The sequence below is a fragment of the Pleurodeles waltl genome, chromosome 3_1 (assembly GCF_031143425.1).
Source record: "Pleurodeles waltl isolate 20211129_DDA chromosome 3_1, aPleWal1.hap1.20221129, whole genome shotgun sequence".
In the NCBI taxonomy this organism is placed as follows: Eukaryota; Metazoa; Chordata; class Amphibia; order Caudata; family Salamandridae; genus Pleurodeles; species Pleurodeles waltl.
The window spans coordinates 1024576759-1024600189 of record NC_090440.1 but is presented as its reverse complement, the minus strand read 5'-3'; the positions used below and the strand labels follow the sequence as shown (position 1 = coordinate 1024600189).

Here is a 23431-nt window from a genome sequence, read left to right as displayed (position 1 = left end):
TAGCCCTGCCACAAAGGGGGCGATCACTGGGCAGCCGTCCGCATGCACATGGGGTGACAGCTTGCATTGGCGGCACCTCCATGAGCCACTCCGCCTCTTCTATACCGCGTCCGTAGCCCTCCAAGGCTCGCTGTTGCGCAACCCAGAACTCCTGCTAGGCCGGCTCCAGATTCCATGGCTTTTCTCTCACGGGGCAGCCTGAGGTCCAGGGTTCTCTCCTGCCCTTCGCAGGCGAACATCACACGCCCCATGCACACGATTCCTCTGATCTCTTCACCCAGGGTCGTGGAGGTGAAGCAACCCAGAAGTGGATAATGACTGGTGCCCTGGGGGCGCTCCTCGGAGCGTGCTACGTCCCAGGGGTGCCGATAGGACAACGCTTGCTCCAATCTCCATTACTTTGTGCCCCGGGGGCACCAAATGAAGTGCGTCAGAGACGCGCATGGCTGTTTGGAGAGCCAGAGTAGCAGCGGTGATTCCTTGTGGCAATAAAGCACATACGAGCGCTTGGGGCAACCTCAAAAAGCCCGGTCGTGACGGTGATTTCCAGGATTCCAGAAGGCACTTTTAAAGCGCAAGGACCACCACCAGGGAAGCACTTTCCAAAGCACTTCAGGGAGGGATAGCAAATCGCTCTCCAGGCGCTATGAACTTGTTGCAGGGGGCTAGGGCCATGGCACCCAGACCCCGGGGGACAACAATAAAAGAGAAAACAACACAGGTGGCAGGGCTCAGCAGGAGTCCAGCACAAGGTGGATGCAGACAAGTGGCAGTTCCTCCAGGTGACCAAGCAGGTCACAGGTCAGCACAGTAGCAGCAGTCCATGGCGGTTCCTGGTGAGTCCCTCCAGCATTCTGTGTCCAGTTACAGGTAAGTTCCAAAGTGTCACCCCATTGTGGGTTAAAATTCCCCTGTACTTATACTCAGGGTGTTTTACAAAGAAGGGGGAGAGGAGGATCCAACCAGTTACAACTGGTTCTGGGAGAGCCCACTCTCTCCTCCAGCACAGGCTCCAAACATCAGTTGGGGGTAAATGACCCTATTGTGTGAGGCCAGGGCACAGCTTTTACAAATGCAGGTGTTCCCTGCCTCTCCCTTCTCTCAGCCAAGGAAGACTATTCAGCATGCAGATGCACCTCTTTGACACCTCCACCCTCCCTATGTACAGGCTGCCTGAAAAATATGCACAAAGCACAACTGTCACTCTGCCCAGACATGGATTGGATTCAAGCTGGAAAACACCAGAGTGATAAGCACAGAGGAATGCTCACTTTCTAGAAGTGTCATTTCTGTAATAGTAATAAAAAATCCAGTTACACCAGTAAGCAGCATTTCTTACCATCATTACAACCATACCAAACATGTCTACGGTACCCCTCATAAATCAGACAATACCCCCTACATATAATGAAGGGCATTTCTAATGCAATCCTATGAGAAGGCACCACTCACAGCAGTGAGACACCAAGATGGGCTTTTTGTCACTAGCAGGACAGGCCACGCAATCTGGCTCATGTCCTGCCTTCTACATACATAGCACCCTGCCCATAGGGCTAGCTCGGGCCTACCCTAGGGCTGACTTACATGTAGTAAAAGGGAAGTTCTGGGCCTGACAAGTAAATTTAGATGCCAGGTCCCTGTGGCAGAAAACTACGCACACAGGCCCTGCGCTAGCAGGCCTGAGACAGGTTTGAAAGGCTACTTCAGTGGGTGGTGCAAGCAGTGCTGCAGGCCCACTAGTAGCATTTAATTTACAGGCCCTGGGTATAGAGCTACCACTAAACAAGGGACCTACAGGTAAATTAAATATGCCAAATATGTATATGCCAATCATACCAACTTTAGAAGGGAGAGCACCTGCACTTTAAAACTGATCAGCAGTGATAAAGTGCTCAGAGTTCTAGAGCCAACAGCGACAGGTCAGAAAAAATAGGAGGAAGGAGGCAAAAAGTCAGGGGATGAACCTGCCACAAGGGCCAGGTCCAACACACGTGGCTCGGTTCTGTTTATTGAGTTGCCTGTTGTAATGCTATCTGTATTTAACCACCAGTTCCATCTTGACTATTGACTCCATTTTGTGGTTAGCTTAGCTTCAAATGCCATTACATCAGTGGCGCAGGTATTTTTCCACGCACAGCTTGTTAACGTGTATTCGCTTTTCTCACCAGGGAAGGGAACACAACATGGGGGATGCAACATGTAGGAGGCTGTCCTGGTGTACCTATGGTACTTACACCTTATATCAGGTCCAGTTATCCCTATTAGTATAGCGTAGGCAGCGTCTAGAAGCTAGGCTCTCTAGAGGTAGCTGTGGATGAGCAACCAAGGCTTATCTTGGAGACATGCAAAGCTCATGCAATACCACTGTAGTCACACAGTTCTTTCACACACGAAAGAAATCACTCAGTGTTACAAAATAAAGGTAATTTATTTTGGTGACACAAATACCAAAAATACCATAGAGAGTATACTCCCTTAAGAGGTAAGTAATACACACAGCATATACACTAGTATGCAGAAATAGGCATATACACTGTTAGAAAACAATGCAATTAGTGAAAGTCACAATAGTTAGAAAAGGGCATAGGGGGAGCACAAACCATATAATAAGAAGTGGAATGTGAAACTCAGTCCCCGACCTAGGCAACTGTAGTGTGTAGAGGGGAGCAGGGAGTACTAGAAACACCAAAAGGTAAGTACCACAGCCCACCCCGGTGCCCAGGAAAACAGGTGTAAATCACAGTAAGTTTCCAAGAACACACACACAGAACTAAAGAAGAAGAATGCAAGACCCAGAAGAGACTGAAAGACACCAACAGTCGATTTCTGGACAAGAAGACCGGTGGAAGAAGGGAACAAAGTCCAAGAAGTACAGAAGAGTCCAGGAAGAACAGGAGCACCTTCTAACCCGGATGAAGGTGCAAAAGGTGAACCACCGGTGAAGAAGGAAAGTCAGTACTGTACCCTAGAAGACAAAGTCGGGTTCCTGGAGGGTGCAATTGATGTCCCACAGCGGATGGAGGATTGCAGTCAGGTTTGCATCATCAGAGTCAGCTAACAAGCCTTGGCACATGCAATGCGCGTGGTTAGCGTAAAAGGGCGCTGCCTGGTACCAGGCAGGACCAGGTGGACTCTACCCAAGAGGAGGAGTCAGAGGGGGCCCTCAGCATCACAGCGAATCCACTGAAGACCAGGCAGTGCACCCAGGAGTCCCCTGCATGGGGACAAGAAAGTTCCAGGAGAGGCCCATACAGCACTACGGCAAAGGCTCCCACGCCGCTGGAGAACCACTCAGGAAGCTGTGCATCACAGGATAGAGTGCTGGGGGCCAGAGCTATGAGATACATGAAAAACTTGGAGGAAGGATGCCAACAAGCCTTGGCAGCTGAAAAAGATGAGGTGCATGGAGGTACTGTCTTGCGTGGGGAGGCAAGGTCTTACCTCCACCAAAATGGGACAGCTGGAAGAGAGGACCGTCCGGACCACTTCTGTCCACCACCTGTGATGTAGGATCAATGCAGCTCAGCAAGAGAGGGGATCCACGCAACCAGTCATCACCCCAAGGGGGATTCCTACGCTCTTCTGATGAAGGCTGAACATGGGCTGGTTTTGGAGGATGCACGACTGGGAAACTGTTGCAGTTGCTGGCAGGAGATAAAGATACAGTGTTGCAGGAGGCGTCTTGCTTCTTTGTTGCAGCTTGTAGGTTCCTGGAGGGACCAGATGCAGTTTCTTCAGTGAGAAGTCGAAGTAGAGGATGCAGAAGATTCCTGCTGGAGTCTTGCAATCCTAATCTGAGGAGAGATCCTAAATAGCCCTGAAAGGGGATTGGTCACCTAAGCAGGTAATCACCTATCAGGGGAGGGCTCTGACGTCACCTGCTGACACTTGCCACTCAGATGTTTCCAGATTTCCCTGCCAACCTTGAATCCAAGATGGCAAAACTCACAGACCCTCTGGAGGAGCTCTGAGCACCACCCCTGAGGTGGTGATGGACAGGGGAGTGGTCACTCCCCTTTCCTTTGTCCAGTTTTGTGCCAGAGCAGGGACTGGTGTCCCTGAACTGGTGTAGACTGGTTTATGCAAGGAGGGCACCAAATGTGCCCTTCAAAGCATTACCAGTGGCTTAGGTAGGCTACCCCTCCCAAGCCTGTAACACCTATTTCCAAAGGGAGAGGGTGTAACACCCCTCTCCAAAAGGAAATTCTTTGTTCTGCCTTCCTGGGCTTGAACAGGAGGGCAGAAACCTGTCTGTGGGGTGGCAGCAGCTGGGGCTGCCTGGAAAACCTTAGAAGGCTATAGTGGCAATACTGGGGGTCTTTTTAGGAGCCCCCAGAGTGCATGGAATCATACAACCAATGCTTGCAAAAGCCTTGGGGTATGATTCCAAAATGTTTGATACCAAACATGCCTATGTTCAGAGTTACCATTATGTAGCTGGACATAGGTAGTGACCTATGTCGAGTACATGCATAAAATGGCGTCGCCGCATTTACGAAGTCCAGGAAACTGGGCCTGGAGTTCATGGGGCACCTCTGCTAATGCAGGGGTGCCCTCACACACAGGTACTTTGCACCCTGCCCTCAGGGCTGGAGGGCCTTCTATAGGGGTGACTTATAAGTGACCTGGTGTAGTGAAAACGGCATGGAAAGGGTGCTTGCACCTTTTCACGCAGGCTGCAACGGCCGTGCTGCAGAAACCTTTGCATGTGCTCCCTGTGGGTGGCAAAATATATGCTACAGCCCATAGTGTTCCCCTGGAACACCAATGCCCTGGGTACCTAGGCACAATATACTAAGGACTTAGAAGGGGCACCAGTTTGCCAAATGTGGGTAAAATACTCTGATAACAGTAACCAACAACCAATCTTAAGGGAGAGAGCATACCTACTGGGGTCCTGGCTAGCAAACACACTGACAAATAGGCCAAAAGTGGGGATAACCAAGCTAGAAAGAGACTACTTTCCTACACAGCTTTGATAAGAGTGTACAAAGATGAGAATGTTTATATAAGAGAAGGGTATGGCTGGGTCTTGGAAATACACCTTGAGTTCTGGCCACTCTCTATGCGTGTTTTTCAGCACATACACAGTACAGCCAGCGCTTGAATTTCTCAACTTACTCGAAGGGAGGGGGCTTATTAGAACCTTCTTCTTAAATTTGTTTAAAGTATATAAGGTGGGGAAGCTTGGTGCTGAGTCAGAAGGAGCTTATTCCTGAGGGTGGACACATTGCTCAGGAAAATCAGAGTCCCATTAGGGAAATTCCTCCTGTCTCAGCTGTCTCAGATTCCACAGCTAGACATTGGCAAAAGACTAGTATGATGTTTGATTTGATCCCCATGGTGATGCATTTTTAATTCCTAATTATCGAGCTTTACTGTGTGCATGCATAAATATATATATATATATATATATATATATATATATATATATATATATATTCATGGTCTATATATTGCATTTTCTCTGATTATTAATATCCATCTGCGCTGATTATTTTAGTAACTGCACGTGTGTTGCTGCATTCAAGTTAAACATTCATGTTAATATTTTTGTGTATATTTGAGCCCTGTGAAGTGCCTTAATAAACTCATTATTCAGACTAAGAGTGCTGCATTCTTTGCATTATTTAGGCCCAATAAAAGGATCAATCACATCATGGTCCCGTCTTGTTTAAAACATTTTGCCGCAGATTCACGACCCCCCGAGAATTCGTAGCAACATTTAAAAACAATATATACTTTTTTGGCGGGGGAGGTTATCCCTCTGGGACCCCAGCACCAGGGCTAAGGGATCAGGGTGACTCTACCTTGGTCCATTTTCTTTATTTTTATTTTTTTTCGGTGGGACTACAGCCGAGTCCTAACATGGCTGACCTTGTTGAAGTGTGTAAGCCAATCGGATTTCAGCATGAGATCAGGAGGGGTTGCAAATCGTTCATGTCCCTAGATATATAAACTAATATCTCGATAACTACTGAATGGATTTACACTAAATAACAAAAACATCTGTTTCTGGACTAAGAGCTACCTATCAGACAAATTTGGTGTAATTCCATCCAGTGGTCTTTGTGCTATCACTTCAATTTTTCCTTTGGGAATTAACATTGGAAATGCTCTAAATTTCACCCCCCCTTTATCTTGGCCCCCCTTCACGGATCACCCCAGAACTTTCTAGACAGCAGCGCACATGACTGTCAAATTTTTTGTGAAGTTTTTTTGAAGATTCAACAAGTAGCGCCAAAGATATAGGCAAGCAAAAAAAAGCTTTTTCTATAGAAACTAGGGGCCATATGTACGAACACTTTTTCCCATAGACACAGAATGGGTAAAATCCTTTGCTACATCTGCCTTTAAAGGCTCCCCATGGTCCAAGATAGCCCATAAAGGGCTTACAAAAAAACCCACAGAACTTCACAGTGAGCGTTTAGGGTTCGAGTCTAGCTGGACTCGTTACCCTTTTGTTTTTTCAAGTAAAAGTGTTTAAGGATCATACTGAAAGGTGACCTTACTCTTTTTAAATAGCAAATACATGTTTTTTTCAAATTGAGCAGAAATATCTAATTATAATTATACCATTTATCAAAGCCTAAAAAACTCACTATCTCTTTCCCTCTCTCTCTTTCAGTCTCTTTTTCCCACTCACATACCCACTCAGACACTTACACACCCACTCACAGACCCACTCAGATACTCATGCACCCACTCACAGACCCAGAGCCTCGTGCACCTACTCACAACCCCAGTCAGACCCTCACTCACCCACTCACAGACCCACTCAAACTCTCACACACCCACTCCCTGACAGCCTCATGCACCCATTCACAGACACACGCACACACTGATGCACCCACTAAAACACTGATGTACACACTCTCACACCCAGATAGACACTCTCACAGCCACTCTCACCCCCAGATACACCCTCTCACAGCTATTCTGATACCCAGAGAGGCTGTGGCCAACTTCCGCTATATATGGCCATAGAGCTGTGCACAGCATGGGGTCGGGTGGTTAGGCAAGTTGGCCGCAGGGTCTGGCTGCAGGCCAAGTCTTGCTGATAACCTCCGCTGTGCACAGGCGAAGGCAGTGCATGATCCAAGGTTGGGTGCTTATAGGGCGTTGACCTCAGCCGTGTGGGCAATGGCAGCTGCGCATGGCAGAAGGCCGTGCGCAGTGGTGATTGGGTTATTGTGTAGCAATGAAAATTACTATGCCTTATGAAAAACATAGAAATTCACTGAAAAAATCAAAGGTTATAGGGATGTTATTGTTAGGAAATAGAATTAAAAAAACATAGAAATTCACTTAAAAAAACAAACGTTACAGGAATGTTATAGTTAGGCTGACATTTTAAATGTATGAAACCATAGGAATCCAACAGTTATAGTTAGAATTACCTCAAGTAACAATAACTTGTGCCCTTGGGTAACTATAACTCTTGCCCTTGCCATGCACTGCTAATTACTCCAAAAATTGTGGCACTCATGACTTCTTTGATAACATCATTGATAATATCAGTTTAATATTTGCAGTAAAACATTTTACAGAAACACTGTGCATGGCGAAGGCACGAGTTATAGTTACCTCATGTAACTAGAAATCATGCCCTTAGGTAACAATAACTCATTAATTTGTGGGGTAATTAGCAGTGCATGGACAAGGCATGAGTTATATTTACTTGAGGTAACTCTAACTATAACTGGTGAATTTCTATGGTTTCGTACATTTAAAATGGGAGCCTTCCTATAAATTCCCTGTAACTTTTGTTTTTTTAAGTGTAAATATTTAAATATATAAACACACACACACACGCGTATATATGTTGTATAGAGCTATACAGTTGGACAGGTACATTGGTACAATCAGTTAGTATTAGAGGTTGCATTTTTACTTTGTGTCCCTTTATAGACTTTTTCCGCTAGGGGAAAAAATGGCTTCATAAAAAGTACATTTACCTAGGCCCCTTGTACCCATTGTAAAAGATGCTTTGGGTTCACAGTCACTTTGCTACCTGTGTTATTAGCCAGTTAAATCAGGATACGTTCTGTGTCGAGTGTGAGTCAGTCCGTCCACCCATGAACAAAGTTGCTCTATATTGTGTATTCTTCAGTAACGTACCTAGGGCCACATGTACAAAGCATTTTTCTAGTTGCAAACAGGTCGATTCGCAGAATCAGGCCATTTGCGACTAGAAAAATGCTTTTTGGGAAGTAAAAAGCCCAAACTGTGATTCAGTAACTTGTTACCGAATCGCAATTTGGGTTTTGCGATTCGGTATTAGGAAGGGGCGTGTTCAGAGCATCCCTTCCTAATACCAAATCTAAATGGTATGTATGATTGTTTTGTGACCGTGAATGCAGTCGCAAAACAATCACAGTTAGCACCAATTTCAAATTTGTGCTAACCCATTCGCAAAGGGGAAGGGGTCCCCAAGCGACCACTTCCCTTTTGTGAATGCATGTGAAAACGTTTTTGAAGAGTAGGCAGTGATCCCACGGACCACTGCCTATTCTTCAAAAATTAAACTGAAACGTTTCATTTGTTTTCTTTTTAAATGCAGCCTGTTTTCCTTCAAGGAAAACGGCTGTGTTTAAAAAAAAAGATTGCTTTATTTAAAAGCAATCACAGACATGGTGGTTTGCTGACAACAGCAGGCCACCATCCCTGTGATTTTTGCGATTCCTGGTGGGTTGCAAATTGCAACTTACCTCATTAATATTAATGAGGCAGGTCTATTTGCGACCCACTGGGAATCACAAAGGAAACTCAGTGGAGTTTCTTAAATTTGGAATTGCGATTCCCTAATTGCGATTCACTTAGAATCACAATTAGGGAATCACAATTCCAAATACATGTGGCCCCAAGTAACATTGCCCGCTTAAAAAAAAAGCAAAATCCCCTAAAATATTCCATAATTTCCTTTACACAATTTCGAAACTGGAGACAAATGTGGGTTGATCCGACCACTGTTATTTCAGAAACAGAAGTGTATGCTAATGATTTTTCTACTATTACTTGTAGAATTTTAGTGTTTGAAATATTTAAAACTGAGTATTTCATCTCATTACAGGAGCCAAGATATCTACAGTTTTTCAGTGAGTTTAACAACGCTGATGTTTACTTATTATTGTCAGTCAAACAGACTCATGGAGCACCAACAAAATATGGATTCTGTTTAAAGGTACTTAAAAATAAATTGATATACTGGACTAACGTACATGAAAATCAATTGAGGAACTGTGCTTTTATCAGAAGCCTGTAACAAAAAAGTCAGTTTTATATTTATGCAATATTCATTTTTGAAAGTAGGGTTTGTTAATGAAACAATAAACGGTAAAACTTTAGAGGGTTTAATGCCAACAGATCTTATCTTCACTTTATGTATAAATGGTAAATAATATGATGTGGCTTTTCAGCATAACAAAGCAGGAGGGACTGGAGACGTGAAACTGCTTTGCGCCGATGATGAAGAAAGTAGGACCTGCTGGGTGACAGCAATTAGAGTGTTTAAGGTAATATCTAATTTTCAATTCCTTTCATTTCAGTTATTTCTAAAATAATTATTTTCATAGTAAAAATGTGATAAATGTTTGGAGATGCATGCCTGTGGATGGCTTTGCAGTATTAGTGATTATACAGTATCTTATTTTCTGTAATGTAGCATAATTCAGTCTAATGAGGTTGCCACTGTCTAACAGTGAGATTCTATCAGAAAGTTGCAACCACTAGTATTCATTTCCCTACATGATTTGCGTGACCCAGGTGGCTGTGCAGAGATGATACCAATATTTGAATACTTTATAAGTTGTTTTTCTGGACCAAAGAAAAATTAGACAACTACAAGTACAAACTGTTCAGTTGAAGTGAATGTATATTTCATCCTTTGATAAATGGGCCATATCTTAAATATATATGAAGGATACACTTTAAGTTATTGATTGAGGTATAAAGTAGGATTCATGCAATCTACAGTTGGTAGAAGCGATTCATATTAAAACACGTTTATACATATGTTGATCTGGATTTATTTTCTACACTAGCAACAAATATGATCAACTATGCAAGAATTAAAACAGAAAAATATTTGGGATCAATGTTCATTCAGTTTTATTTTGCTTGAAGTCTCGTGTGGTAACATCACACAATATACACTTATTGATTAATATATTGACTTCCTGTCCATTTCTCGGATAAGGAAAATATCAAAAGCCTTATTTTGGACTCAATATACAAAGCAATTTTGCAATGAAAAGCTATAATTCGCAAAGGCACATGATTTGTGTCTGCAAAATGGACATGTGTCAAGTATTAAACTTATTTTGTGATTCAGTAACATGTTACTGAATCTCAAAATGGATTTAGAAACCCATTAAAAAATTGCTATAGGGAAGCTGCATGTTTAGGATGTCCCTTCCAAATAGCGATTCATGAAGGGATGCATCAGTATTTTACAAACATAACCCATTTGCAGAGTCACTAACTCACTGATTTGAAGTGGTAACACATTTGCAAATGGGAAAAGGGCCACTTGGGACCCGTTCTCCTTTGTGAATGATAAAAAATGTATTGGCGACTATGCAGGTTTTCGGGCGACCACTGCCAGCTCTCCAAAATATTTTAGGGATAATGGGCTGTATTTAAAAATGTTTTCTTTTTAAAAATATGTTTTTTCTTTATGAAAATGCAATCACAGACAAGATGATCTTCTGAACCCAGCAGGACACCATCCTGTGATGGAATCTAATAATAGTGAATTGCCATTTACAACCTAACTCATGATTATTGATAAAGTAGGTCCAATTGCAACCCACTATGATTCAATATTTTGCGAACTGACCTATTTGTACATAGGTTGGTTTGCAAAATATTATTCCATTCACAAAAGTTGCAATTGTGGCCACTTTTTTCTAATGGAAATTTCAACATCAGTGCCTTTGTTATTTGTGTGACCTATGCAAATGGAAATAGGAAATTGTATTTCTTTGATTGAAGTCATGCATGTTTTGTCAAAGAATTAGATACTATGGTCAAAGGCCCATGCTCTAAACACCAGCCTGAGGATGGCACACTTACTGTTACTAGTCACTAACGGGAGAGCCTTTGGGAAGAGAACAAATCAGATTCTTATCTCCATGATCTCTTGTTTGGTGTAGTCATTGCTCGAATATCTACATGAGAAGGGGTACACATTTCCTGCCAAGAAGGGTCACGATTGTGCAGTCTAACTTGGAGTTGAAAGTCCAGTATGATAACACGAACCCTAGTTTGGTCCACACATTGAGTAATGAACTGCCCAAATGTCCAGCACTAAGCAGAGACAAGCAAGAGGGGCATGTTAGTTTATACAACCCCTAATTTATCAACCTAATAGCCAATATTACAAGATTTCAGAGATTTTGGCTTTTAGTACTTGATATTTGGCTGTTTTAAGGAGGGCAATTCCATGCTCCCGTGCAAATAAAACATCTTAACTTGTCTTCTATGGTAGCAGAAGACTCATTGAACACCTGAATTACTCAGATCAAAATGTCCAATCAATAACTTACTAAATGAGACTGAAGAAGGTTGGTGAAATAACGAGATAACCACAAGAACTCTCTTGAGGAAATGACACTTTGCTTAGATGATGGATATGTAAGTATGATAGTGCTGTACGAAAGCTGGAAACATAGACAAGTGTTGAGGTGTTCTGGCCATGAACAACAAGGAGACACAAAAGTAATTGTAGTTTTTAATACCATGCCTCTCTTCTAAAGTATTAGCTAAATAGTAGAACAATTAAATTGCAACAACACACAGTAGAGCTATACTGTAGAACCTCCTAAGAGGAAGCTTAGAAAATATTAGTAAAGGAAGCTCTGTGTAACACATGCAATCAATAAAAAGTAAAAGCATGTATATGGTTATTATTGTTAATTTTGTTATTATTATTATTATTATTATTATTATAATTATTATTGCAATAATAATACACAGTGGGCATAAAACTATTGCAAGCAGGCTAATGTTAGAAAGAAATTAAAAAAAAAAACAATCTATAAATTCACATTACAAAATCAAAGCCCATTCAAACAATGGAGCAAGCGTACCTTGACAATTTTTGAGGCTCTGACACATAGCATAATAATCTTGCTCTTTACACATGCAAGTATTGGCACTTATAAAAAATAGGCAAAGTGATTTGTTCATAAGGACTCACAGTCCTGGATGGATCACAAGTGTACACAAGGTGGTTTAGCAAAGAGTACATCTACACAAAGCGCTACCCCCAGCTTTTCCACTTTAAACAAATGTACTCTGTGAGGTAGCAAGAAGGCTTAATAGTGTAATATGAGAAGCCCAGTTTTTAATCTATTGACTGGTACAATGCAAAGGCACTGTCTTTCCTGTGAAAAAAACTCCTACATTTTATGCCACAAATAGCTGGAAAGGAAGGCTGAAGATAGCAGAGAAACTGTCCTTTCAGTCTTTGAACCACTCTGGTTAAACAAGTTCCAGCTGTGAAATTGGTTGTGTTGTTGATTGTGCGACCCCCCTGCTATTTCTGTGCTGAAGGTACCAAGATAACATTGAGGTTAGTGCACCTTTAATCCAACCAAATGATTGCAATGTAATACTTAAAGGAAAACACTTAGACACTAGGACCATCAGCTAAAAGCTAAAGGAAACCTATTCAAAAGTTCTACAAACTATTGTGAGAACTGTTGTAACTTGCCAGGCCTTATTGCTTTTGCTATTAAGGGTGAGCACCGGGTATCAGCTTCTAGCACATGTTAAAATGAGTACTCCCATGGCCCAAAACATAACTTTGGTCATGTTAGCAATAGTCTTGAGATTATTCTCTCAATTGTATGGATGAAGCTGGTGCATGGTATTAAAACACCTTAGACAACATATCATCTGACAAAAATAACCTATTCTTAATATTATTTACCAAAATAGTGCCACATCGGAGTTGATAAAATGAGAGTACACACAATCAGACAATATTTTTGCAAAGTATATTTGAGTCAAGATATTTCTGTCACACTATATTTTTACTAATAGCTTTATAATGTTCAACCATAGCTGGATGAAAGATTGCTAGACCCTTTAGGGGGACAGGGCGTCATTAACATTCTATACATTAGGTATACAAATGGTGTACCACCCAATATAGAGGAGAACAGAGTAGATTAAAATTGTGCATCTCCCAAGTTAGCCATGCAGAGATAAAAATGGAAGAGGGCCAAAACACACTTGCACTGTAGACCCATAAAATTCAACATCTCAGATGGTTGCTGGTACCTTGCCCCATTGATACATGCACTCAGTTATTAGTTTGTAATATTATTTTTAGAAAAAGCAGTTAGGAGTTATACCCAACTTAACAAAAATTGACAATAACATACCCCTGTCTACGGTGCCAAATGTGGACATATAGTAAGTAAAATAGACATAAAACATAGCTTATAACTCCTCTTTGGCTCAGAAGAAATAGGTGATTTTGATTCGCCCAACTGGCTAACTGTTCATGCAGTTGCTTTCACAACAAATTTCTATTGGCATCAAAATGAACATTTAGACCGTCAATTTACGGGTCTCAATTGCTAACCTTTTCAAAAGTTTACTGCAATAGACTGCTTGGATGGAATTGCCCCATACCCTGAATCAAATGGAACAAGTGAAAAAACAAGTTCTTATAAAACCTGATCTTTTCGTTAAGATTGACAGTTGGAATTCCATTTGTTCCAGGGACACATGAAGGGCTATTGTCAGTCTTCAATCAGATAATGCACAACCTGCAGATGGTGAGCCATACAAGCTTATTATCTGAGTAGTCTAAGCATCTAAGCAAAGGTTGCAGGAAGTTGGCCTGACAATGTGGTGTAGAGTATCCTTGCCCTAGTAAATGGCAAAAATTGCTCTCGTCCTTTGACTTAATGGTCTCAAATAAGATTTGAGAGCAGTGCCGTAGATCTAAAAGAGGAAATAATAAGCATGTAAAATGGCATTTAATAATTAATGGCATTTCACCAAGAGACAAGATACTTTAGAAAAATGCAGAAAGTATAGGGGTCAGACCTTCCATTAGTAGACCGTGATAGGTGTTTTTAGTTAACTCCTTGCAGAATGAACTCGCTTTCCGTGGGAAATTAAAGATGTGATGTGTGACAAATTAATCTGTTCAGGAAAACACCAAACAGAAAGAAAATACTGTTTAACAAAGCAGTGGATTGTCTGCAGATAGTCAAGAAGGCCCACTCCTGATGTCTGCAATTGTATTCCTGTTTTGCAAATAATGGATGGGCACAACATAGAAGGTTGCAGTTCAAAACCTGGTCCTTATGTGCACATAGTCTGATCCAGCTACTAGTAATGATTTCTATCATTCTATTGTGATTTGGAAAATGCAGACCCGCTACTACACCATTCTGTCAAAATGTTTGACTTCCACAAAGACCGTGACTGCAGGCACAAGGGAAGCAGATTCTGTTTTTTCATTGTCTCATGGTGCACGTGCAGCAATTAGTTTGGCATGTGTTCTACTACTGGCAGCTATGCTCATGTTACAATAATTAGTTAATCTCAGTGATTCAGTGACTTGGTCAATCTCTAAGTAATTATAGTAGAGGATATCACTAGAACCTGTCAAAGGGGTTAGTCTTCTCCCATAAGATGCCATCAGACACAAACATGAAAAAAGAAGATTGAGTGTATCTAACTGTTGAGTTAGAGAAAGACACATAAAAGTGGTTGACTTTTTTATTTTTTATTTTTTCCATAGTGGTCAATTCTATTGTGTGTTTTTCAAGGTATAGCTTTACAAAGAGATCTCATTCTGATATGTATCTTGTACTGTTGGTATATCGTAGACATCTGACACTGTTTTGCTCCCTACGTAAATATATTGCCTGGGGCTTTTTAAGTCTGCAAAGCTGAAGAAAGAATGGATTTTCTTTTTTTTAAAGTAGATTATCCCCACCATACTTAAAGTGATTCAGGATTTCTGTATGCCTGCCACTTAGGCATGTGTGGGGTCTGACCACATTTCCTCATGCATGTGTCCAACCACATTTATGTAATGGAAAGTTCACAAATCTGGGTTAATGGTGCGTAGAGTTGTGATCACCTAAAGTGCTAATGGTTATATGAAAAGGTGAAAATTAGTTAGTTTTAAAGTTCTTTCATAGGTACTGGCATACAACTCTTATGTTGTTATGTGGACTGTGCAATATTATCAATGTCAGGTAAAAGAACCATAACAAAAATGACTCTTTTAAGTCATTTGTTTTTGAGGTTGCTCTTATAAGAAGTAAGTAGCGTATATCTACAAAGATAATTCTTCTAGTACATTGTGCATATTAGGTTTTGAAGAGAAGGTATTTGAGGAGAGATTGCTGTGGGCCCTAAGAAAAGGTCTCCCATGCCCAGAGTAGTATGTGTGTTGGTTTACAGCCAGTGTTACCTTTTGAAATAATCTTCAGTTCCTGAAAGTATTTGTTCTTTATCATTCAAGCAATGGAAGCCATAAAGGTCCTTTGCCATCCAGAGAAAGTAATTTGTATAAAAACAGTTCAACTAATCATTTGGTGCACAACAGTATCTGGTCAAAATATCTACAGCACAGAGTCAGCAAGATAAACATTGTTATGACATTATTTACATAATAGTGTGAGGTGCTCTTGTTGTAATGCCATTTTTACACATTATTAAGAAATAATGTGAGTTCGTACAACTTGTCTATATAAGAAGCAATGTGTGTACATTGGCAGTTTGTTGATCGTTTTAGCATGATACTGAGACCCACTTCTAGTTCAGCATTAGAGAGTACATGTTGTGAGATCATGTTTGTAGATTACGACATGGCCAAACCGGAGGACCATGAATGCATTTTTAGTTGGCTGCCATCTGGCAGCGCTATAGGATGACTCAATTACATCCATGATATTTGGTGCAGATATTAAAATGACATGGATAGCATGGTAGTAAAAAGCACTCATAGCGCAGAGATAAATCAGGGTACTGATTAGACACAGAAATTGTTTAATCTATGAAAGCATGTATTAATAACCATTAGAGAACCTTTACTGCCTTTCTAGGGTAGCAAATGGACAGCATTAGTTGCATTGTTAAATAGCACATGTAGCCTGAGAAAGAAAATCAGCATATTCTGGAGGGATGTATCCTCCAACGCGTATAGGGCAATACATTAAGGAGCTATTAGTAAAATTATAATAGGGCATATGCTGGCATGAAGATGAGGTCAGGCATTAGAAGCCTCTTACCCATCACAGGTTGAATACCTTCATGGAATGTGTCCTTCGGTTTGGAAACAGCGTATTACATCGCCGCCATTTTTTCAAAGGGACTCCGATGAGAATTGGTCTCTCATTAGTGTCATGTACGGGCCGACACCTAGGTCTGTGCTCATGGGGTTGCCATTTTGTAGTGTATTTTGGCTCCATACAGGTAGTGGAGCCAGAATCAGATTAGATTAATGGCTTTCTTGAGAGACAGTAGTCACAAGTAAGTGAATTGTTGTATATTCACTAAGCTGTGAGCTATAACGGAACAAAGTAATGTGAGAAAACACTTATTTTTTATTATTATTTCAAGAGGTAATACCAGCTGTCAGGCCACACACACTACTCTGGGCACAAGAGACCTTTCCTTAGGGCCCAAACCAATCTCTCTGTGATAGGGTATCCTCAGTGGATGGCACCTACAAGTGCCCCAGGGGTATGTCCTTGGACCCTGCACACCCCGGGGGGACTTCCGGTGTCGGATTAGCCGACCCAGAAGTATTGTCCTGGCCTCAACGTGATGTGGACACATCAGGAACAGCGGGCCTTTAAATGGCCCGAAGCACACAGGAGGTGGCGCGACCACGGGAATGGGGATCTCACTGGGACCCAACGACCATGACGCCGATGGAGATGACCTCAACCGACTGCAGTAATTCGGAAGGGGAACCCTGGCAACAGCAACGCGTTGAAGGGTGGCGAGGGAGAAAGGAACAGGGTACTTTTGTTGTGGGAAGTTGTTTTGTTTGCTTTAGTTTGTTTAATCTTTATGTAGGTATTTAGGGCCATATGTACGAACACTTTTTCCCATAGACACAGAATGTGTAAAAACCTTTGCTACATCTGGCCCTTAGTCCTTCGCTAGAAAAATAGCACAAACAACCAAGGACTGGAGCACGGACTGAGTGGCAGTATTTTTGTTTTGTATTATCACGTTTGTTTTGTTTTCTTTCCCGTTATCCTACCGGATGGTAAAAATTTGTGGGCATTGAAGCATATGTTTGAGGGGGAGTATATCTCAAACAGAACAGAAACAACAGAAACAGGGACTCGCATAGGTCTTTATTTCAAAGCATCAATACATTTTATTGAATTAAGAAAACAATACAAAGAAAACAAATAAAAGACAGAACGCTCTCAAGTAGTTGTATCAAGCCAGTAAAAGACAGAAAAAAACTGCAGCAGAACAGAGAGAGAAAAGAAAGAAGGATGGAAGGCCAACAAGAAGTGCAGGAGAGGATAGAGGGTGACGGAGAGAGAAAACAAGGAGAGATCAGCACCAGAAAGAAGACATAGAGAGAGAATAAAAGAAGGAACTAGGAAAGGGAGGAACAGAGAACAAAGGAGGGCATACTTACCCACTTCCTGTGTTCTTCTTCTCTATGCATGCTCTTCCTGAGTTGACCCTGGATAAAGAAAAGAAGAACAAGAGAAGAAAAGCGTGAAGATCCACAAAGAAGGCAAAGAGAAGAAAAAGAATCCCAGACAAACCAAGAACAAACAGATTACGAGACTATTATTACTCTAATTTACTTTAATAAATCATTCTATAACAGTACCGGTGTGTTCCTCCATTTTTCTGACCCCTTTTACACTCTCCTTGAAATATTTCTCTTCAAAACTTAATATGCACAACGTACTGCATGAATTCTCATTGTAGATATACACTACTTACTCCTTATAAGAGCAACCTCATTAACAGATAACTTTAAAACATACATTTTGCTATGTTCATTTTTCCTAACATTCATGATACTGCACAGTCCACATAAGAGATACATGCAAGTACCTATGAAAGAACTTCAAAAGTAGTTAACCTTCATCTTTTTATACAATCACAACTTTACTCACCACTATCCCAGTCTTATGAACTTGCCATTGCATACATGTACTTGGACACACGCATGTAGACAATGCAAACCACTCACTCATGGTGTCGGACCCCACACATGCCTATTGAAAGGCATACAGTGATCTTAAAGCACTTCACATATGGTGGTGGACACACCTACTTAAAAAATTAGTAACCAAATCCATACATTTTTCTATTTTGCTGCCTTGAAAATGCCCCGGGCAATACAGCCATGCAGGAAGCAAACACGTGTCAGTTGTCTACAATATAACAAAGGTGTAAAATACATATCAGAATGGGATCTCTTTATAAAGCTATACTTTGAAAAAGTACACAAAGGAATTACCTACCACTAAGGAAAAAAAGTGGAAAAATACAACTATAAAAAACAAAAACAAGACTACAGCTTTTCTTTGTCTCTGTCAAACTCCACAAGTAGATGTACTCAATCTTCTTTTCTCATTTTACTGCATAGAGGTTCAGTAGGTCCAAACCTCAAGAGTGGACTACCCCTCACAATTGTGTATTTTCCAAGAGGAAGGGATTGCTGGACCTTCACACACTTTCAACTTATTAGTCAGACACAACCATGTCAGATTGGATGAGGACCTTCAACTTCTAGTACAGCAAAGTTCCATTGACCCCTCCCTTATTCTCTTAATAAGTAGCAAGACACTTGAACTAACATAAATATTCAGGAATCTTGATTACCAATCAAGTAATTTCTTTGTCACACATTGGTCAGTTTTCTTCTGATAAGATTGAAAAACTGGATCAACATCAACTCGGTAAATCACTATGATAGTAAAAGAGCAAGTGTTCTGGTGGAAGTAAACTTACCTCTATTACTACATGCAAACAAACCTTATATCTCAGAATGATCTACATCCCAGAAGTGGAAAATATGCATGCTGGTACAATGAGCAGGAAATTCCTTTCTCTTTTTTAAACATTCTTTTTATTGAGAATTTTACACATATGACATTGATACAGGGAAGATCTGCACGGATGAACATCCATTAGAGCGTGAATAGCATAAACCAGTGCAACACATAGCAAGTGATATATTTCATTAAAGGAACAATGGAAGTCCCCGTAAAGCAAGTCTCATGACCAAGAAAAGTAGAACATCAAATGCCAACTAATGAACTTGGAATGGGGGGACTTTGAAAGCTACACTGTGAATTGTGAAGAGTAATAAAAGCAGTAGAGGGGGAAGAGGTGGATGTGAGTTACTGTGCTCTGGGTGGGGTGAGGGGCTGATGTTCAGACAAGAAGGTGGGACCATGTGCTGCCCTAACTAGAGTTCGGCCGATGTTCAGGGTTGTGATGTGGGGCAGGTGCCCAGGCATATTACAAAGAGGCAGCCTAAGAGGTGGATACCATGGTCCGGTCAACTGGAGTGGTGAGTTGTAGAAAGTGAGAGAGTATGGTGTCCCTTGCGGGGGATATAGAATGCCAACAAATATGCCAAGCCTCCTCATAGAGGAGGGTTGTGCTCTCTGCAGTTCCTTACTTCCGTACCACCTCGTACCATGCTGCGGCCGGTGGGGTGGTGGGCGCCTTCCCATGTATGGCAGGCATTCGCTTAACTAAAAGTAGGGCCAGACTAGCAAATTGGGAACTCACCACCTGGCTCTTCCTACATTTAAAGATGCCCAGACTGAAGGCCCCCCAGGTTTCGAGTTCAGTGAGTTCAGTGACATCCCGTACAAAGGTGTGCATATACAAAGGGGTGAAGGGAAAGGCATGACAATGTCGTGTGTCAGAACACTGCCTCACCTGATCTGCAATGGGGGAACATCAAATCTGCTGTGGTAAAGACTCTGTTGAGTTGTGCTAGGGTGAGTAGGGTGCTAGGCGCAGTATAAAATGTGAAACTGTATATTTTTAAATCTTGCAATTCTTGAGACAGTGTGTGGAAATGACAATGCCCAAGTTCACTCCTTATCGTTAAACACCATTCTGATGTCATCCTCCCACATAGTCTGAAGGGGGGGTCCAATGAAATGCAGGTGTGGCTGCAGAGCCTGTATATATAGCCAAGGGAACAGGTGACACCCATCTCCAAAAGTAAGTAGGATCTGCAGTACATTATGGCCCTCATTATGAACACAGCGGTAAAAACCGCTCCACCAGCAGTGGCAGTAAAAACCACCAACAGAGGAGCGGTCTGGACCGCCAAATAATGAACCAACTGAAACACAGTCATCCTGAAAACCACCCACCACCAGTAGAGGAGTGCCGACAACGACGGCAGAGTCCGCCCACAGGCCGACAGAAAGGCCCAGCCCGTCCAACAAATAATGAACCATTAGACTACCGTCAGTTCGGGCGGGAACAACTGGCACGCAAAGCCAGGTGGAAACAAACCCAATGTAAGGAAACACTCACCGGAGGGTCTCACAAAACGCCGAAGCAGACATGGATAGAGAGACACAGATCATGCCAGCCTTGCTCCTTGCCATATACCTCCATGACCGAGACCACCAACGAAGACGACGGCGGTAAGTACCGCAACCTATGAAACAAGGGAGGAAAGGGCACAGTTACATACCCACCCACTCCACCCGCCCTGCAACGCTACCACAACCCTTCACAGCAGCACAACCCATACACCCCACAGCAAGAGGTACTTACCCGTCACAAGGCAAATCCAACCTGACCATAGTACATACAAATGCCCCACACCCACAAACAATGAAACGAGAGACCAGAGTTCAAGAGTGTGCTGCCAAAACACAGGCCACACATAAACATTTTAATGCAGCTCACAGAGCTAACTATTCAGGCCAATGGCCAGTCCATAGTGCCAGACGTGTTTGGGCTACAATGGCCCCAACCTGACTCCCTTAAGTGCTACGGTACTCCACCTTATGGGGCAACAATGGGGCATCTAGGCACCTCAGGGAACAGGGGCAGGGGGTGATGGGGGTGGGATTTACAACAGGGGTGGGTCTCGGATTTGCGTTTGGAAGGTGGAGGGGGTTTGGGTTTGGCCTTGGAAGCTGGGGGTGTGTGCTTTGACCGGGTGGAGCCAGATGGAATTGGCTCTGCACAGTGCTTCTTCCTCTCTGGGGAATGGGCTTGGGAATGTGAAGGGCAGACAGGGGCAGGCTGTGAAGTGGAAGGAGTGGAAAGGGAAAGGAGGTGCGCACGTTTAGGGACAAGACGGGGTGGGCCAGTGGGTTGGAAGAGGTCAGCACGGGAGAGGAAATGTTTTTTGGGAGCAATTGGGTTGGGCCTGGGAGGGGTGGGAGTGGTGGCAGAGGGTGTGGACGTAAGTGGTATAGGGGTGCGTGCTGTGGGTGCAGGTGACTGGACAGTATGCTGAGGTGTGGTGGATGTGTGATGGGTGGGTGTCTTGGTGCTTTTGTGTGTTTTTGGAGGAGGGGGTGGACACAGTGGGAGAAGACAGGCTGCCAGTGTGGATGTATGTTGTGTGGATGACTGCAAGTCTGGTGAGTGTGCTGCATGTGTCAACTACAGTAGTTGTGGTGATTGCAGGTATGGTATCTGGGGTGCATGCCTGGATGTCTGCTATTGTGGTGAGTGCAGGAATAGGCTCAGCAAAAGTGGCTGAAGATGCAGTGTCTGGGGGTGTGCATGTAGAGAGGACAGACAGGGAGGCGGAAGAGGTGGGCACACTATGCACACGCCTTCGCACATGCCTCTTTCACACTGGAATTCACCACAAAGCCCTGGACTGGCTCACCTCCTTCCTCTCCCAAAGAACCCAAAGAGTTCGCCTCCCTCCTTTCCGGTCTACAGCCACCAAGACCATCTGTGGGGTCCCCCAAGGATCCTCCCTCAGCCCAACCCTTTTCAATATCTACATGGCTCCACTGACCAACATCATCCACCCCCACGGCCTCACCATCATTTCATACGCTGACGACACCCAGCTCATCATCTCCCTCATGACGAACCTATCTACCAGCAAGAATAACCTACACGCCGGACTCCTTGCCATCGCTAACTGGATGACAGCAAGCCACCTCATATTGAACTCCGAAAAAAACAAGATCATCATCTTTGGTCCCAACAAGACAGCATGGAGCAACTCTTGGTGGCCAACCACCCTTTGAGCACCCCCAACACCCACCACCCACGCACGCAATCTCAGCATCATACTGGACTCATCTCTCTCCATGACTCAGCAAATCAACGCCATATCATCCTCCTGCTTCAACACCCTTTGCATGCTACGCAAGACTTTCAAATGGATCCCTTTAGAAACAAGAAGAACCGTCACCCATGCCCTCATAAGCTGCAGACTGGACTACGGCAAAGCCCTCTATGCAGGGACCACAGCCAAGCTTCAGAGAAAACTCCAGCGCATCCCGGAACGCAGCCGTACATCTCCTCCTCAACCTCCCTCGCCACAAACACATCTCCGCCCACCTCAGATCCCTAAACTGGCTGCACATCAACAAAAGGATAATTTTCTAAATCCTTGTTCACGCTCACAAAGCCCTCCACGACACCGGACTGGCCTACCTCAACGAACGAATCAACTTCCACAAACCAACTCGACAGCTCCGCTTCGTCGACCTCGCCCTCACTACACTCCCCCACATCCAATGCACCACCCCCGGCGGCAGATCCTTCTCCCACCTCGCTGCCAAAACCTGGAAATCCCTCTCCACCAACCTACGCAAGACCCAGGACCTCCTAACCTTTAAAAAGCACCTCAAAACATGGTTTTTCGACCAGTAATCTCTCTCCCCCACCGCCTTGAGACCCTACCGGATGAATAGTGCGCTTAAGAAATTTGACTGATTGATTGACTAGGGGAAGTATTTATTGCTGTGTGTGCATGTGTATGTTGGCTGTGTGAATGCTTGTGGTGCGAGGTGTGGTGCTTGTGTTTAGAAGTGTGCTTCTTGTGTGTTGAGGTGCTTGACTGCGTGTCAGATTGTGTGCTTTGGATGGATGAAGGCAGTGGGGTGCTCAAAAGGGTCGAGGAGGTTGGAGGGGGACGGAATGACCAGGGAAACTGGCTGCCTTCAAAGAGGAGGCCAGAACCTGAAAAGATCTCTGTAGGCCAGACACGGCACCGTGAATGCCATCCAGATAGGCATTGGTCTGCTGCATCTCTGATGCTAGCCCCTGGATGGCATTGATGATGGTTGTCTGCCCTTCAGAGATGGTTCTCAGGGGGTCAATAGCCTCCTCTGTGAGGGCATCAGGGCTTACTGGGACAGGGGAAGAGGTGCCTGGGGTGAAGGAGACACCCACCCTTCTGGGGTGGGGAGCAAATGGGAGGGCGAGGATGGTTGGAAGGACT

At 43.2% G+C, this 23431-nt stretch overlaps 1 protein-coding gene and 1 long non-coding RNA gene across 4 annotated transcripts in view; one reads left to right on the top strand and one right to left on the bottom strand.

Annotated features, from left to right (window-relative positions):
- GRB14 (growth factor receptor bound protein 14) overlaps nucleotides 1–23431 on the top strand; it is a 1076705-nt gene that overhangs the window by 736313 nt on the left and 316961 nt on the right. For all 3 annotated transcript variants that reach the window (XM_069224269.1, XM_069224270.1, XM_069224268.1), the window contains 2 exons: nucleotides 9074–9184; nucleotides 9420–9515. In XM_069224269.1, the coding sequence (XP_069080370.1) occupies nucleotides 9074–9184; nucleotides 9420–9515 (207 nt within the window). The remainder of the gene's footprint in view (nucleotides 1–9073; nucleotides 9185–9419; nucleotides 9516–23431) is intronic.
- The window catches only part of LOC138284933 (uncharacterized), a 97070-nt gene continuing 83046 nt past the window's right edge, over nucleotides 9408–23431 (bottom strand). Inside the window, exons 3-4 of the long non-coding RNA XR_011201484.1 lie at nucleotides 17648–17695; nucleotides 9408–9487 (exon numbers count right to left, since the gene is read on the bottom strand). This is a non-coding gene — a long non-coding RNA (uncharacterized lncRNA). The remainder of the gene's footprint in view (nucleotides 9488–17647; nucleotides 17696–23431) is intronic.